Raw genomic sequence first — 17049 nt, forward strand, 5'->3', positions numbered from 1 at the left:
AGTATGCATTAGCATAATATTTAGTAGTCTGGCGCCGCACCAATGGTGGTGTTGAAACATTATGGGGCGGGCCATTGAAGACTGGCGGGGATATTCGAGCCTTCCAAATGACGACGGAGGTAGCAACGAAACTAGGAACGGATTATAATTACATCAAATGTCATGCGTTAAGAGTAATATAGTTTAACCATTTAGCTTGTCATGGTAACTCACGAAGTTTGACACTGTCAAGGATCGTTTTGGTAAAACGCGATTTTCCAAGGTAGGAAGAGGCGAGCTGCTAATTTACACTGCCCGGCAAGCGGCAGACTGATCTGAGTGGAGCTAGCTAGCATTATAACTAGCTAGCTAGTTTATTAGCAAGGAGGTTATTTCCAAAGAGTAGCCACTTGCTATATATGAAAACTCCGTACTTTTTTATCGATCACATTCGAGACTGTCACGAAATATCCACATCGGTAATGTACCGTAACTAGCTAGCTAATTGTGATGTTTACGGTTTCAAGTAGCTACAGTACCTAGCTAGTTAGCAGAGCGGCCTTCGGTTTCCGTCTCAATGTACGGTGACTGCTAGTTCCAAAATCCCGCTTTGTGTTTTGCACTTCCTAGTAGCTGGCTAGTTAACTAGCTATCACTGTTACCTAGCTAGCTGGCTACCTATTAACTGTGCCAATTGTCACCTAACATTTATCTTACATAGTTAGCTAATGTATTCTCATTTAGATAACTGGTCTTATCACTAACGTAACGTTAGATTGTCCATCCAATTTAGCTTGTGTTAACCATTTTTCAAGTAACGTTGCGTGGCAATTTAGTGAACTAGTTAGCATTGCATGCAAGTCACAGTGCTTTCAGAAAGTATTCACAGCCCTCGACTTTTTACAAGTTTTGTTAAAATGGATTTAGTCATTTTTTTGTTAACGATCTACACAAAATACTCCTTCAACGTGGGGGGGAATATATATATAAATACAAAAATATGGAAATAAAACACTATTGATTAGATAAGTGTTCAATACACATTGGAATCACCTTTTGCAGCGATTACAGCTGTGATTCTTTCTGGGTCAGTCTCTAAGAACTTTGTACACCTGGATTGTACAATATTTGCCAATTTATTTAAACGATCCTTAAAGCTCTATCAAGTTGGTTGTTGATTATTGCTAAAAAAAACAAACATTTTCAAGTCTTGCCATAGATTTTCAAGCCGACTTAAGTCAAAACTGTAACTAGGCCACTCAGGAACATTCAATGTTGTCTTGGTAAGCAACTCCACTCCAGTGAATATTTGACCTATTGTTTTAGGTTATTGTCCTGCTGAAAGGTGAATTTGTCTCGCAGTTTCTGGTGGAAAGCAGACTGAACCAAGTTTTCCTCTATGATTTTGTGTGCCTAGCTCTATTCAGTTTCTTTTTATGCTAATCTCCTTAGTCCTTTGCCGATGACTAGCCTACCCATAACATGATGCAGCTACCTCCATGCTTGAAAATATGAAGCGTGATACTCAGTGATGTTTTTGTGTTGGATTTTCCCAAACCCAATGCTTTGTATTTGGTGCAAAAAGTACAATTTCTTTGCCACATTTTTTGCATTATTACTTTAGTCATGTATTGCAAACAGAATGCATGTTTTGGAATATTTGTGTTCTGTACAGGCTTCCTCCTTTTCACTGTCAATTAGGTTACTATTGCGGAGCAATCCTTGTGACGAGCCGGGTGCATGCCTGCTGACTTCGGTCACTAGCTGTACAGGGTTTCCTCCAACACATTGGTGCAGCTAGCTTCCGGGTTAAGCGAGCAGTGTGTCAGTAAGCATTGCGGCTTGGCAGGGTCATGTTTCGGAGAATGCATGGCTCTTGACCTTCGCCTCTCCCAAGTCCGTACGGGAGTTGCAGCGATGGGACAAGACTATATCTACCAATTGGATATCACAAAATTAGGGAGGAAAAAGAGGTAAAAAAATATATATATATTGTGGAGTAACTACAATGTTGTTGATCCATCCTCTGTTATCTCCTGTCACATCCATTAAACTGTAACTTTTAAAGTCACCATTTTGTAGTGACTGACTGCATTGATACACCATCCAAAGTGTAATAACTTCACCATGGTCAAAGGGATAGTTAATGTCTGCTTTAATTTTTTTTACCCATCTACCAATAGGTGCCCTTTGCGAACTATTGGATAATTTCCCTCGTCTTTGTGGTTGAATATGTGTTTGAAATTCACTGCTCGATTGGGGGACAGAGTGAGTCCATGCAATTTATTATGTGACTTGCTAAGCACATTTTTACCCCTGAACCTTCCACTGCTCCAAAAAATTAAGGCAACACTTAAACAACACAATGTAACTCCAAGTCAATCACACTTCTGTGAAATCAAACTGTCCACTTAGGAAGCAACACTGATTGACAATAAATTTCACATGCTGTTGTGCAAATGGAATAGACAAAAGGTGGAAATTATAGGCAATTAGCAAGACACCCCCAAAAAAGGAGTGATTCTGCAGGTGGAAAATGACCCTGCAAAATGACCTCCAGCAGGCCACAAATGTGCATGTGTCAGCATATGGTCTCACAAGGGGTCTGAGGATCTGATCTCGGTACCTATTGGCAGTCAGGCTACCTCTGGCGAGCACATGGAGGGCTGTGCGGCCCCACAAAGAAATGCCACCCCACACCATGACTGACCCATCGCCAAACCGGTCATGCTGGAGGATGTTGCCGGCAGCAGAACGTTCTCCACAGCGTCTCCAGACTCTGTCACGTGCTCAGTGTGAACCTGCTTTCATCTGTGAAGAGCACAGGGCGCCAGTGGCGAATTTGCCAATCTTGGTGTTCTCTGGCTAATGCCAAACGTCCTGCACGGTGTTGGGCTGTAAGCACAACCCCCACCCGTGGACGTCGGGCCCTCATACCACCCTCATGGAGTCTGTTTCTGACCGTTTGAGCAGACACATGCACATTTGTGGCCTGCTGGAGGTCATTTTGCAGGGCGCTGGCAGTGCACCTCCTTGCACAAAGGCTGAGGTAGTGGTCCTGCTGCTGGGTTGTTGCCCTCCTACGGCCTCCTCCACGTCTCCTGATGTACTGGCCTGTCTCCTGGTAGCGCCTCCATGCTCTGGACACTACGCTGACAGACACAGCAAACCTTTTTGCCACAGCTCGCATTGATGTGCCATCCTGGATGAACTGCACTACCTGAGCCACTTGTGTGGGCTGTAGACTCCGTCTCATGCTACCACTAGAGTGAGAGCACCGCCAGCATTCAAAAGTGACCAAAACATCAGCCAGGAAGCATAGGAACTGAGAAGTGGTCTGTGGTCACCACCTGCAGAATCACTCCTTTTTTAGGGGTGTCTTGCTAATTGCCTATAATTTCCACCTTTTGTCTATTCCATTTGCACAACAGCATGTGAAATTTATTGTCAATCAGTGTTGCTTCCTAAGTGGACAGTTTGATTTCACAGAAGTGTGATTGACTTGGAGTTACATTGTGTTGTTTAAGTGTTCCCTTTATTTTTTTGAGCAGTGTATTTAGGCTTGCCATAACATAAGGGTTTAATAGTTAGTGACTTGACATTTCAGCTTTTCAATTTTTATGATTTTGTAAAGGTTTCAAAAAACACATTTCCAATTTGCCATATTATGGGTTGTGTGTAGATAAGTGACAATCACAATTAAATACGTTTTAAATTCCAGCTGTAACACAATATCTGGAAAAAGTCAAGGGGGTGAATATTTTCTGAAGGCATTGTACATAACCTGATTTTTGTTGTCACCCTAGCTATGTGGCTCCAGGCAGCATTGCGTGCCCTACAGGGGTGCCCTTGCGTGCCCTACTCATTACGCAGATTCTGTTACAAACCGTTTATTTAAAAAAAAAAATGCAACAGATACCGTTTATTCCAAACGGAAAACCTTTTGCAGCAAAAACAAGTTTCTATTGGACAAATTCAGGATAATAATTACAATATATTTTACGTAGTGCTTTTCAAATGGAGGCGATGGAGGTGGACTTGCAGCTGGGGGTCCCCAGGAGGGAACCAGAACCAGATGCTATGGCAGGCAATGTGGAGCTCCCTATCATCATCCCTGACTCTGGCAGCGAAACTGAGGTTGAGGACGAGGCAGACGCGGCTCCCCTAGACCCGCCACGACTCCCGACCACCTGGGCGTTCAGTCAGAACCGAATCAGAGTGGAGGGTCAAGTTGGGCCCAGGATCAGAATGGAGGGTCATATTGGGCCCAGCGTCACTACAGCAGCAGCCCTGAGGCAGCGGAGAGCCAGGTAGTTATGGTTGGACTGGAGTCACTCCCTCTAAACTGTACCGGAGACATTGTATACTTCATTGAGTACCTATTTCACCAACAACTCATTTATTGTTCCTGTATTGTCTGTGTGTGATAAAAGGCCAGGCGTCAGGGCGCTCTACCCCACCCAGACCTCTCCCTCTGCTAGCCGCTTCCTAGATTTCCTGCTGCGAGTCCCTGCAGCCAACCCTGACTCTGGCAATACCACTGAGTCGAGCGAGTCAGAGGATGAGGCAGACCCCCACGACCCTGACGAACCTGCTGTTCCCTCCAGCCTAGGAATTAACCCTCCTGTGGCAGCCACGCCACTGCAAGGCCTAAATCCTTCAGGTAAACCAACCTCGAGCTCAAGTCTGTTCCACGCATTGCCATTTTAGACTGTCACCTATGAAGAGTTAAATCTAACCATGTCTATCCTGTGAATAGATTCTAATGCAACCACAGTGGCTGCGAGGACAGAGACTGGAAATCAAGTGAATCCTGAGGTAAGACCACATTCATTGCCAGTGATGGGCCTAGAATCTTGGAGGGGAATAATATTTGCATGATTAGCTAGCTAGTGCAGTTTCTGTAGTACCATCGGCATGCTCTCTCGGTCCCCTTTCAAGAGTGTAACAGCCCCAGTGGCCACCAGTGGTGCGGCTCTTCGTTCGTCCCAAGGAGATGAGGGGGAGGGGGAGACCTGCTCTATCTGCTTTGAGCCCTGGACCACGTCAGGGGAGCACCGCCTGGCCACCCTGCGCTGCGGACATCTCTTCGGCTACACCTGCATTGGCCGCTGGGTGAAGGGCCAGGGCCAGGGAGCCAAGTGTCCCCAGGTCAGTGTCTGCATGTCTGTCTGTCAGCCTCGGCATGTCTGGGGGCAGAGGAGTGGAGTTGCTCAGGAAGGTCTGTACTCAATATTTGCAGTCCCTCCTAGGTGACAAAATGCTCCTTGTTCCACTGTAATGACTGGTACCAAATTGACTCTGTGCTGGAGATGAATTTCCTCAAGCAGTCAAAAATAATTTGAAACCTAATAAATGCCCTCTGAATTACTTAAATCTGAGAAAATACTGCCACAAAATGACTAAAATACAGTTGCATTGACTTACCATACAGACAATGATGTAATTTATTGATAAGAAAATATTCCCTCAGATTATGTCCAGTCCTTATAATGACCTTTACTGCTCTGTGCATGTCTGCAGTGCAACAAGAAGGCCAAGCGCTCTGATATCGTCCTCCTGTACGCACGCAAGCTGAGGGCTGTGGACAACACAGAGCAGGAGAATATGAAGAGGTAAGGTAGCTGAGCTCCTCCTGATTTGACCTTATTCATTGCTGTGTGTAGGGAGCAGTTGAGAGAGTGATGCACACTTTTCCACAATGCATGGGAGAGGTGGGCTGCAAGTGATAGGCCTTAGTTTTCTTCAAGTAGCCAAACAACAAAACTAGACTACTTAATTGGGAAGAGGCCGAATAGCAAAGCTTTTGCGGTAGTGTTCAAATGTAAGCAAAGTTGTTTTTGTTCTCCTTAAAATGATCACGGTATTGCATCGTAGGCTAAACTGAAGTCTTTTTTGGGGGGGGAGGGGGATTTGTGTTTTTGCAAGTGTTTCTTGTTCTCTTGGCATTCGTCAGGTCTTTTAAACTAAATACTAAACACCTTTTGATTTGTGAAATGTTCGGCACTGGTAACTCGGGATGTTACTGATGTCATGTTAGGCCTTTTGATTTGAACATATGGATTGTTTTCGTTTTGTAGGCTACCTATTTAATTTATGGATCAAGCCTTAGCAGTCATTCTGATCTCATTGCCAATGATCAGTGCTTTAGTTTATGTTGCTGTCCAGCGATTCTGAAATTGCGATGCACCCGACTGTCCATGTTTTCTATGCAATAGCCTTTTGATTTGAACATTTAGGTTATTTGTTTTAATTTATATACAGTATCATTCAAAAGTTTGGACACCTACTCATTCCAGTTTTTTTTTTTTTTGTAGAATAATAGTGAAGACCCAGTATAAAATAACACATATGGAATCATGTAGTAAACAAAAGTGTTAAACAAATCAAAATATATTTTATATTTGTGATTCTTCAAAGTAGCTACCCGTTGCCTTGATGACAGCTTTGCACACGCTTGGCATTCTCTCAACCAGCTTCATGAGGTAGTCACCTGGAATGCATTTTAATTAACAGGTGTGCCATGTTAAAAGTAAATTTGTAGAATTTCTTAACTTCTTAATGCGTTTCAGCCAATCAGTTGTGTTGTGACATGGTAGGGGTGCTATACAGAAGATAATCTGGACATGGTATTTTACCAAATAGGGCTATGTCAAGAACAGCTCAAATAAGCAAAGAGAAACAGTCCATCATTACTTAAAGACATGAAGGTCAGTCAATCCGGAAAATTTCAACAACTTTGAAAGTTTCTTCAAGTGCAGTCGCAAAAACCATCAAGCGCTATGAGGAAACTGGCTCTCACGAGGACCGCCACAGGAAATTAAGACCCAGAGTTATCTCTGCTGCAGAGGATATGTTAATTAGTTACCGGCCTCAGAAACTGCAGCCCATATAAATGCTTCACAGATTTCAAGTAACAGACACATCTCAACATCAACTGTTCAGAGGAGACTGCGTGAATCAGGCCTTCATGGTCGAATTGCTGCAAAGAAACCACTACTAAAGGACACCAATAAGAAGAAGAGACTTGCTTGGGCCAAGACACGCGCAATGGACATTAGACCGGTGGAAATCTGTCCTTTGGTCTGAGTCCAAATTTGAGATGTTTGGTTCCAACCGCCGTGTCTTTGTGAGACACACAGTAGGTGAACGTTTGATTTCCGCATGTGTGACTCCCACCGTTAAGCATGGAGAATGAGGTGTGATGGTGTGGGGGTGCTTTGCTGATGACACTGTCTGTGATTTTATTTAGAATTCAAGGCACACTTAACCAGCATGGCAACCACAGCATTCTGCATCGATACGCCATCCCATCTGGTTTGCGCTTAGTCCCACTATCATTTGTTTTTCAACAGGTCAATGACCCAACACACCTCCAGGCTATTTGACCAAGAAGGAGTGTGATGGAGTCTTTCAAGACTATTGGAAAAGCATTACAGGTGGAGCTGGTTGAGAGAATGCCAAATGTGCAAAGCTATCATCAAAGCAAAGGGTGGCTAATTTGAAGAATCACAAATATAAAGTGTATTTTGATTTGTTTAACACTTTTTTTGGTTACTACATGATTCCATGTGTTATTTCATAGTTTTGATGTTTTCGCTGTTTTTCTACAATGTAGAAAATAGTACAAATAAAGAAAAACCCTGGAATGAGTAGGTGTCAACTTTTGACTGGTACTGTATGTTACAGCACTTTTGTTTCAGTAATAAATATGTTGAAATGGAACCAAATTGTCGTTGCTACACAGCTATTTTCTGCAGAGATGTTTGACCGGGTTCAAGTCCATGCTCTGGCCGGGCCACTCGAGGACATTCAGAGACTTGTCCCGAAGCCACTCCTGCGTTGTCTTGGCTGTGTGCTTAGGGTTGTTATCCTGTTGGAAGTTGAAACTTCGCCCCAGTCTGAGGTCCAGAGTGCTCTGGAGCAGGTTTTAATCAATGATCTCTCTGTACTTTTCTCCGTTCATCTTTCCCTCGATCCTGACTAGTCTCCCAGTACCTGCTGCTGAAAAACATCCCCACAGCATGATGCTGCCACCACCATGCTTCACTTTAGGGATGGTGCCCGGGTTTCCTCCAGATGTGATGCTTGGTATTAAGGCCAAAGAGTTCAATCTTTGTTTCATCAGACCGGATAATCTTGTTTCTCGTGGTCTGAGAGTCTTTAGGTGCATTTTGGCAAACTCCAACCGGGCTGTCGTGCTTTTTACTGAGGAGTGATTTCTGTCTGGCCACTCTACCATAAAGGCCTGACTGTGGTGGAGTGCTGCAGAGATAGTTGTCCTCCTGGAAGGTTCTCCCCCTCTGGAGCTCTTTCAGTGACCATCGGGTACTTGGTCACCTCCCTGACCAAGGCCCTTCTCCACCGATTGCACAGTTTGGCCGGGCGGACAGCTCTGGGAAGAGTCTCGGTGGTTCCAAACTTCTTCCATTTAAGAATGATGGAAGCGACTGTGTTCTTGGGGACCTTCAATGCTGCAGACATGTTTTGGTGCTGTTGCCCGGATCTGTGCCTCGACACAATTATGTCTCAGTGCTCTACGGACAATTCCTTCAACCTCATGGCTTGGTTTTTGCTCTGACATGCACTGTCAACTGTGGGATCCTATATAGACAGGTGTGACTTTCCAAATCATGTCCAATCAATTGAATTTTGCACAGATGGACTCCAAGTTGTAGAAACATCTCAAGGATGATCAATGGAAACATGATGCACCTGAGCTCAATTTCGAGTCTCATAGCAAAGGTTCTAAATACTTATGTAAAGGTACTTTATTTATGGGGTATTGTCTGTGTAGATTGATGAAAACAAATAATTCAATACATTTTAGATTAAGGTTGTAACATAACAAAATGTGGGGAAAGTGTGAAGGGGTGTGAATACTTCCCAAATGCACTGTAGGTCTAATGTGATAGTTTGCCTATAACCAGCCTGAGTAGGCCTGTAACTCTATTCCTTTTTTATTCAGAGCTTAGAGAAATTAATAAAATTGGAAATGATCTATTATCAGCCTGGTTACTGTGATGCATGTCTGTTGAATTGGGAGAGATCCACCCGCACTCAGCCCCGCCCCACCTTCTCAACCAGTCAGGAGCCGCTACTGCGTTGTGGCCTTGGCGTACTACATACTTTTTACTATACGACGATGAGTATACCACGATGAGTGCATATTATGCAGTTTAAGGATGTAGTACACTGGTATGGGTATTCGGACACAGCCAGTGAGTCTGAATGTGTTGTTTTGTTATATGTGCAGGTCATTGGAGCAGGAGCAGTCAATGCGTAGGAATGCTGAACTAGAGTCAGCCCAGTGCCGGCTACAACTGCAGGTGATGACAGACGAATGTGGGAAACTACGCAAGCAGATACAGGTACTTTGTTCCTTTTGATGTTGTTATTGATTTATCTGTAATTCCCCTTCCCCCCTCTATCTACCCCATCTGTTTATCAGGTAGATTAGAACAACATGCTATAATCATTGATATTAATCATATCTTGAATTTCAAGGTTTTGTTGATCACATCTGTTATGCTTGAACACGGACTTTCATTGAACAGTTGGATCACTCTCTACCTTCTATCCCAGGAGTTGAAGACACTGATGGCCCAGCCTGGCTGTAGGCCCTCTAAGAACTCAGGGGCCTCTCTCTCCGGGCTCTCACAGAGACAGGACAGCACCCAGGGGGGCCACTACGTCTTCTCCAAGGCCGTGCTAGTGTCCCAGGCGGGGGGCTGCAGGGTGCTGTCCTACTGTGAACCCCTCAGCTGCCTGCTGGCCTCCCTTCCCTCCCCACACACCACCCTGGTGCCCGGTAAGACCTTTGATCAGCTTTGATATGCTTTCAGTACGGAATAACTGTGTGAATTTTTGTATTTTTGCATAGATATGAAAATATCAGAGGGCATATTTTCAACCGTCTGAAATATTTGCTACCTCCCAAGAAGCATTTCTGAGTTTTGTAAGACATGAAAGCCATTTCTTGGAATCATTTCTCTCCTTCCCTCACACTCTTCCTCTCTCTGTGTCTACCCGCCAGGCTACGGTGTGAAGAAGGTGAGTACGGTGAATCTGAAGGCATGCCAGTACGTTCCCATCCATGTCAAACAGATCAGAGGCCTGGCATTCAACAGACAAGCTGACAGCCTCCTGCTCTCTGCTGCCCTGGACAACACCATCAAACTCACCAGGTAACCACAAGAGACAGATAATCAGTCAGTGTCCAAGCAGAGAGATTTATCAGGACAGTTTATTTCAGAATGGTGTTGACTTAATATCCCCAGGCTCTGATGGAGAAGAACATTGCACTTGCTAAGGTAGAACATTCTTTGATTGCAAGAATCAGTCAGATCTAGATTGAAAACAAAACGCTGATGGTTAAAAGGACAGTATTTATTTATTTATTTCTCTCCTGCAGTCTAATGACCAACACAGTGGTGCAGACGTACAACACGGGTAAGCCAGTGTGGAGCTGTTGCTGGTGCCTGGACAACAACAACTATGTGTACGCTGGTCTCAGTAACGGCTCTGTGCTGGTGTATGACACCAGAGACACCAGCACACACGTCCAGGAGCTGCAGCCACTACGCTCTAGGTAAGTCTGACAGCCAGACTAGGGGTTATTGGTCAGCTTGTCTATATTCTCAACCACAGTTTGTTCCACTACACCTACAGTTGAAGTCGGAAGTTTACATACACTTAGGTTGGAGACATTAAAACTCGTTTTTCAACCACTCCACAAATTTCTTGTTAACAAACTATAGTTTTGGCAAGTCGGTTAGGACATCTACTTTGTGCATGACACAAGTAATTTTTCCAACAATTGTTTACAGACAGATTATTTCACTTATAATTCACTGTATCACAATTTCTTTGGGTCAGAAGTAGAGGTCGACCAATAATTTGGAATGGCTGATTAATTAGGTCCGATTTCAAGTTTTCATAACAATCGGAAATCGGTAATTTTGGATGCCGAATTTTAAAATATTTTTTACAATATTTTCTTTACACCTTTATTTAACTAGGCAAGTCAGTTAAGAACACATTCTTATTTTCAATGACGGCCTAGGAACGGCCTTGTTCAGGGGCAGAACGACAGATTTTTACCTTGTCAGCTCAGGGATTCAATCTTGCAACCTTACGGTTAAATAGTCCAACGCTCTCACCACCTGCCTCTCATTGCACTCCACGAGGAGCCTGCCTGTTACTCGAATGCAGTAAGAAAAGTTGCTAGCTAGCATTAAACTTATCTTATAAAAAACAATCAACCATAATCACTAGTTATAACTACACATGGTTGATGATATTACTAGTTTATCTAGCGTGTCCTGCGTTGCATATAATCGATGCAGTGCGCATTCGCGAAAAAGGACTATCGTTTCTCCAACGTGTACCTAACCATAAACATCAATGCCTTTCTTAAAATCAATACACAGAAGTATATATTTTTAAACCTGCATATATAGAAATCCAGGTTAGCAGGCAATATTAACCAGGTGAAATTGTGTCACTTCACTTGTGTTCATTGCACGCAGAGTCAGGGTATATGCAACAGTTTGGGCCGCCTGGCTCATTGCGAACTAATTTGCCAGAATTTTATGTAATTATGACATAACATTGAAGGTTGTGCAATGTAACAGGAATATTTAGACTGATGGATGCCACCCGTTAGATAAAATATGGAACGGTTCCGTATTTCACTGAAAGAATAAACGTTTTGTTTTCGAGATTATAGTTTCCGGATTCGACCATATTAATGACCTATGGCTCGTATTTCTGTGTGTTATTATGTTATAATTAAGTCTATGATTTGATAGAGCAGTCTGACTGAGCGATGGTGGGCACCAGCAGGCTCGTAAGCATTCATTCAAACAGCACTTTCGTGCGTTTTGCCAGCAGCTCTGCTGTTTATGAATTCAAGCCTATCAACTCCCGAGATTAGGCTGGTGTAACCGATGGGAAATGGCTAGCTAGTTAGCAGGGTGCGCGCTAATAGCGTTTCAAACGTCTCTCGCTCTGAGACTTGGAGTAGTTGTTCCCTTGCTCTGCATGGGCAACGCTGCTTCGAGGGTGGCTGTTGTCGATGTGTTCCTGGTTCGAGCCCAGGTAGCGGCGTGGAGAGGGATGGAAGCTATACTGTTACACATGGCAATACTAAAGTACCTATAAGAACATCCAATAGTCAAAGGTATATGAAATACAAATCGTATAGAGAGAAATAGTCCTATAATTCCTATAATAACTACAACCTAGAACTTCTTACCTGGGAATATTGAAGACTCATGTTAAAAGGAACCACCAGCTTTCATATGTTCTCATGTTCTGAGCAAGGAACTTAAACGTTGGCTTTCTTACATGGCACATATTGCACTTTTACTTTCTTCTCCAACACTTTGTTTCTGCATTCTTTAAACCAAATTGAACATGTTTCATTATTTATTGAGGCTAAATTGATTTTATTGATGTATTATATTAAGTTAAAATAAGTGTTCATTCAGTATTGTTGTAATTGTCATTATTACAAATAAAAGAAAAAAAAGTTGTCCGATTAATCGGTATCGGCTTTTATTGGTCCTCCAATAATCGGTATTGGCGTTGAAAAATCATAATCGGTCGACCTCTAGTCATTTGAGGGAATCTAAAAAACATGTTTTCACTTTGTCATTATTGTGTGTAGATGGGTGAGGAAAAAATATTTTAAATACATTTTGAATTTAGGCTGTAACACAACAGTATGTGGAATAAGTCAATGGGTATGAGTACTTTCTGAAGTCACTGTAGCTAGGGCCCAAAGATTTTCCTCCCTGACCACAGGATCTGACCAGAAAAAGTTAGATTTGGTATTTTATTTTCAGCAGTTGGGTTTTGCTACTCATTCTCAAAGATGGTTAAATGTAATATGTACATGGTGTGTGAAATGTCATTCACATGGTGTAATACATATACAGTGTGTGATTTAAAACCACAAGGCCAAACCATGACCTCTGGCTCCTCCCAGGTGTCCCGTGGCCTCCCTGTCCTACGTGCCTCGCGCCTCCTCCAGCTCGTTCCCGTGTGGCGGCCTCATCGCAGGTTCTCTGGAGGGGGGCTGCTTCTGGGAGCAGGTGGACAGCACCACTTACAGACCCCACATTTTGCCCCTGGAGACAGGAGGCTGCACAGACATCCAGGTGGAGCCAGAGAGCAGACACTGTCTTGTCACCTACAGACCAGGTGAGAGACTGAGGGACAATGAAGCACTGTCTGTAGTAAAGAGAAGGAGCTGAAGTGTGTCATCATAACATTTTACTGTTGGCAACCGGTTGTGTTCAGCTCTTCTCTACTCAGAGCTAATCGAACACGAAGTGCTAGCAGAATCACTGTGTGTGTGGCTAGGTTTCCATCCAATTGGCAACAGATTTTCATTTGAATATCCAAAAATATGCATTAAAACAATATGGGCATTTTTCCACCAGAGATTTTTTTGTTGTTTATAAAAGGTTGTGCGTGATGAAGTAGTGTACAACTTTTGCAGTTTAATTCCCATGTACCAAATAGGAAATACTATTTAAATGAGTTTTCATTGCATTTTCAAAAATGTTTGCGTTGTATAGCGAATGTGCCCACTCTGGTCTTGGCACATGTGCTCTAGCCAACAGCGTGCTGATACAGTGCAAGTATAGCCTACTACATGATGAGATTATTATAGACAAAAGAGCAAGATTATTTTTATTTGTCAAATGGCAGCCATCATCATCATGTCACCAGAATAAGACCCTGGATATTTATTAGGAAGCAGCATCAAGCTCATCACCGTGCACTTTCACCACCCTGTTATGTTCATCATAACTTAATTCATCTATAGCCTGATAAACCGCATGGTTTCCTGAGTTGTAGTAGTGGGAGGACCACACACCATATCATCGCGTGACTCCAAGTTAACTCTGATATGATGGTTATTATATCAATATGTCGCATAACTGTGTTTTCACAGCCATTTCTCACATAATTAATTTTACCGGCACAAAAAGATCCCATGTCGAATGAACGAATTCTGTTGGCATTTATAAAATTGTACTGAAACTTCCTGTTTCCATCACAGCTGTTGTGATTTATTTTATATACAGTATGACTTTACTTAACTGTGGATAAAAATGTGTGTTAAAAAAAAAATGTATAATCTTTTGTCTGATAGAATTCTGCTTGATACTGCTGCCAGAGTCTTTGTTGGATCTAGGAAATCTGCCCACTCTCACACTAGTCCTGGCTGCAGGATTGATTCTAATATCTCTAAGCTCGGCATGAACTAAAGCCTGAATTCCCCAGTAGCTCTCTAGGACCGGGGTCGGTGTTGACCACTAGCACCAGTATTTTGACTGACAGTCTCTGTGTTTGACCCCGTGTGACCCTAGGGCGCTCCAACCCGTCTCTGCGTTGTGTTCTGATGGAGCTGAACAGGACTCTACAGCAGGATGTGGCCCAGGAGCCCTTGTGTTCCTGCTACCCTGTCCAGACCTTCAGCGCCGGCTCTTCTTGCAAAGTGCTCACCAAGAACGCTGTGTTCAGAAGCCCGGCCGGGAAGGGCTCCACTTTGGTCTGTGCCGGGGACGAGTCCACTAACTCCACCATGGTGAGCCACTGGCTTGTGTGTGTGTGTGTGTGTGTGTGTGTGTGTGTGTGTGTATTCACACGTATTCAATGGTGAGCATTGATTGGCAATGATTTCAATTCTGTGTATCACTTGTGTACAGAATCGTGGGCATTGGCAAAAATAATTGTTTTGTGAACATCTGTATGCAGCACTGAAAACAGGGTCAAGGAAATCATGGTCCACTGTGGAGACAGGGAGCACATTGTGTCAGTCATTACAGATAGAGCCCTAAACTTTCACCCACTGCTGCGATTAGGGAAGAATCAATGGTTCAACTGTTTTGTAGTTGAAAGAACTCAATAATACTGAGAGACATATGACTCTGATTTGAGGCTGTTTGAAAAATAAGAAACGGCATCAAGAGCTTCACATTGATCTATTGATTCTAATCATGTCATTTTGTTCCAGGTGTGGGATGCAGGGAGTGGATCCCTGATTCAGAAGTTGCCTGCTGACCTCCCAGTGTTGGACATCTGCCCGTTTGAGGTGAATCAGGGCAGTTACCTGGCCTCGCTCACTGAGAAGATGCTCAAAATCTACAAGTGGGAATAAGGAGAGATTATGGAAAACACACACACCATCAGCATAGAGCATGTATGAGTAGCGCAGCTGCTGCACTGTATAAATGGCATCCATTTAAAACAGCCTTTTCTTAGACTACAGAGGAGCCTTTGTTGGGTATGCTCAGTGGAGGGACTGGAGAGATATCACACTGCTGCACTGTTATCAACAAACTGATAGCTGGAGTGCCAGTACAGCTACACCACTGTCCTAAATGTTTACATTTGAGGATAACTGAAAACATCCCATCAAAATGAACAAAAATGACACAGCAGATATTGTACAGCAAGACAAGGGTTTCCTACCCACTCACCACTACCCAGCGTTTTGCTCTGTAGCTTTTCCTCTGGATGTGAAGATGAATCTGTTTTTGTCAGCCATGCTGCTGATGTTTGTTTTAATTTTGCAATGTTGTGTTTCTTCACTGGGCCATGTTCAGCTGCCAAACGTTCTTGAACGTTGCAGATAGAAATTCCATGAATAGAGCCGATGTGAGTCCTTACTGTACATATCAGAGGCATGTTTGAGCTACATTGCTTATTTCTATCTGAATGTTACAAAATGTTAAATCCTGCTGAATGTGCTCCTGGTCTTAGGCTGCGTTTACACAGGCAGCCCAATTGTGTGGCACGTTCAACAGGATTGAACGTTTTGTAACGTTTAGATAGGAAAGCTATGTAGATTAAACATGTCTCTCTGATATGTAGAATAAGGAATGCCATAGGCTCTAAATTACATTTTCTATCTGCAACGTTCGAGAAAGTTTGGCAACTGAACGTGGCCTTAATCTTTGTTCCACTAATTGGTCAAAAGCCCAATCATATCAGATCTTTTCCTATCTTTTTCAGAGTTGATCTGGTTGGTCAAAATACACATTTAGTGAAGAAAATATCAGAAATGGGCTGCCTGTCTAAACGAAATCTTTGAGATGGATCCATGGATGAAAATCAGGACATCTATAAAATCTTAATGTACTAAAAATTATTTGCTTATTTTAGATCCAGAGGAAATGATATATACATGTATATTTTTTACCAAATGTTTATACAATTTCAAATGTAATAAAATATAAATAATTGGTTATTGTTCATCCTGATGTAGGTTGGGGTGATATCCAGTGTCTAAACTTTATACTGACCTTGTGCCATACCAGGATAGTTTGTAATACTGACACTGAACACAAGGGGCGCTGTTTTCAAACCCCACTGATGGGCTGTACCAAAGGTTAGCAATGCTAACAAGTACATGTAAAATACCATAGAAAATGCTAACAACCGCATTGTGAACATTTTGTACAGTTTCTGACCTACACTATACAAGTAACTAAAAATGCTACACAGTTTGCTGCATGCACAAAACAGACTGACTTAATAGTTATAAGATGTTTAGTTGTGAGTTCCATATTGTAATTACATCACCTGGCGCATGCTGCACAACAGTGAGTGATACTCAAGGCTCTGGTCTCTCATTGTGTGTTTGTAAACAAACACCACGTGACGTGACTGGGTACTACCTGTAAGCTTCATAATAATGAGACAGGTGAGATGAAGAATGCAATGTTCTTTATCTCCTAACATATTGCACAAGTTGACTGCAGGTATGTACTTAAAAATATTCACATTTATTAAAAAACGTAACTGTTTCAATGGTATTGGCGGTATTGAAAAACCCTCCTGTGGATTTTTCCAAATACCCTGTTGTACGGTATATACAGTGTACTGCCCAATACTATCCTGGTGTGTGATTCATACTGCAGATTGCTAGCTGCAAACGGTTAGCTAGCTCGCTATTTTCATAAATCATATTTTTTCAATAATAAACATTGTCTTCAACAATGGGCATTGTCTATAGTGCTCTTTTAAAGATCAGTAATCAATGATTTT

The 17049-nt window shown here is 42.8% G+C and overlaps 1 protein-coding gene across 3 annotated transcripts; it reads left to right on the plus strand.

Moving 5' to 3' along the window:
• Window positions 1-27: 27 nt before the first annotated feature.
• Window positions 28-16986, plus strand: LOC129855049 (E3 ubiquitin-protein ligase RFWD3-like). 3 transcript variants are annotated; one of them, XM_055922321.1, is made up of 13 exons: window positions 28-262; window positions 3987-4289; window positions 4413-4642; window positions 4739-4797; window positions 4921-5130; window positions 5503-5594; window positions 9236-9350; window positions 9565-9790; window positions 10016-10166; window positions 10394-10570; window positions 12974-13188; window positions 14367-14584; window positions 15014-16986. In XM_055922321.1, the coding sequence occupies exons 2-13, from the start codon at window positions 3997-3999 to the stop codon at window positions 15155-15157; spliced, it is 2130 nt and encodes a 709-aa protein (XP_055778296.1). In that variant the 5' UTR covers window positions 28-262; window positions 3987-3996; the 3' UTR covers window positions 15158-16986. The 3 variants fall into 3 exon arrangements, with proteins under 3 accessions (XP_055778296.1, XP_055778297.1, XP_055778298.1); XM_055922322.1 differs by having other exon boundaries at window positions 28-119; XM_055922323.1 differs by lacking the exon at window positions 28-262 and adding an exon at window positions 277-458.
• The last annotated feature ends 63 nt before the right edge of the window (window positions 16987-17049 follow it).

The sequence above is a fragment of the Salvelinus fontinalis genome, chromosome 5 (genome assembly GCF_029448725.1).
Source record: "Salvelinus fontinalis isolate EN_2023a chromosome 5, ASM2944872v1, whole genome shotgun sequence".
NCBI classification, from domain to species: Eukaryota; Metazoa; Chordata; class Actinopteri; order Salmoniformes; family Salmonidae; genus Salvelinus; species Salvelinus fontinalis.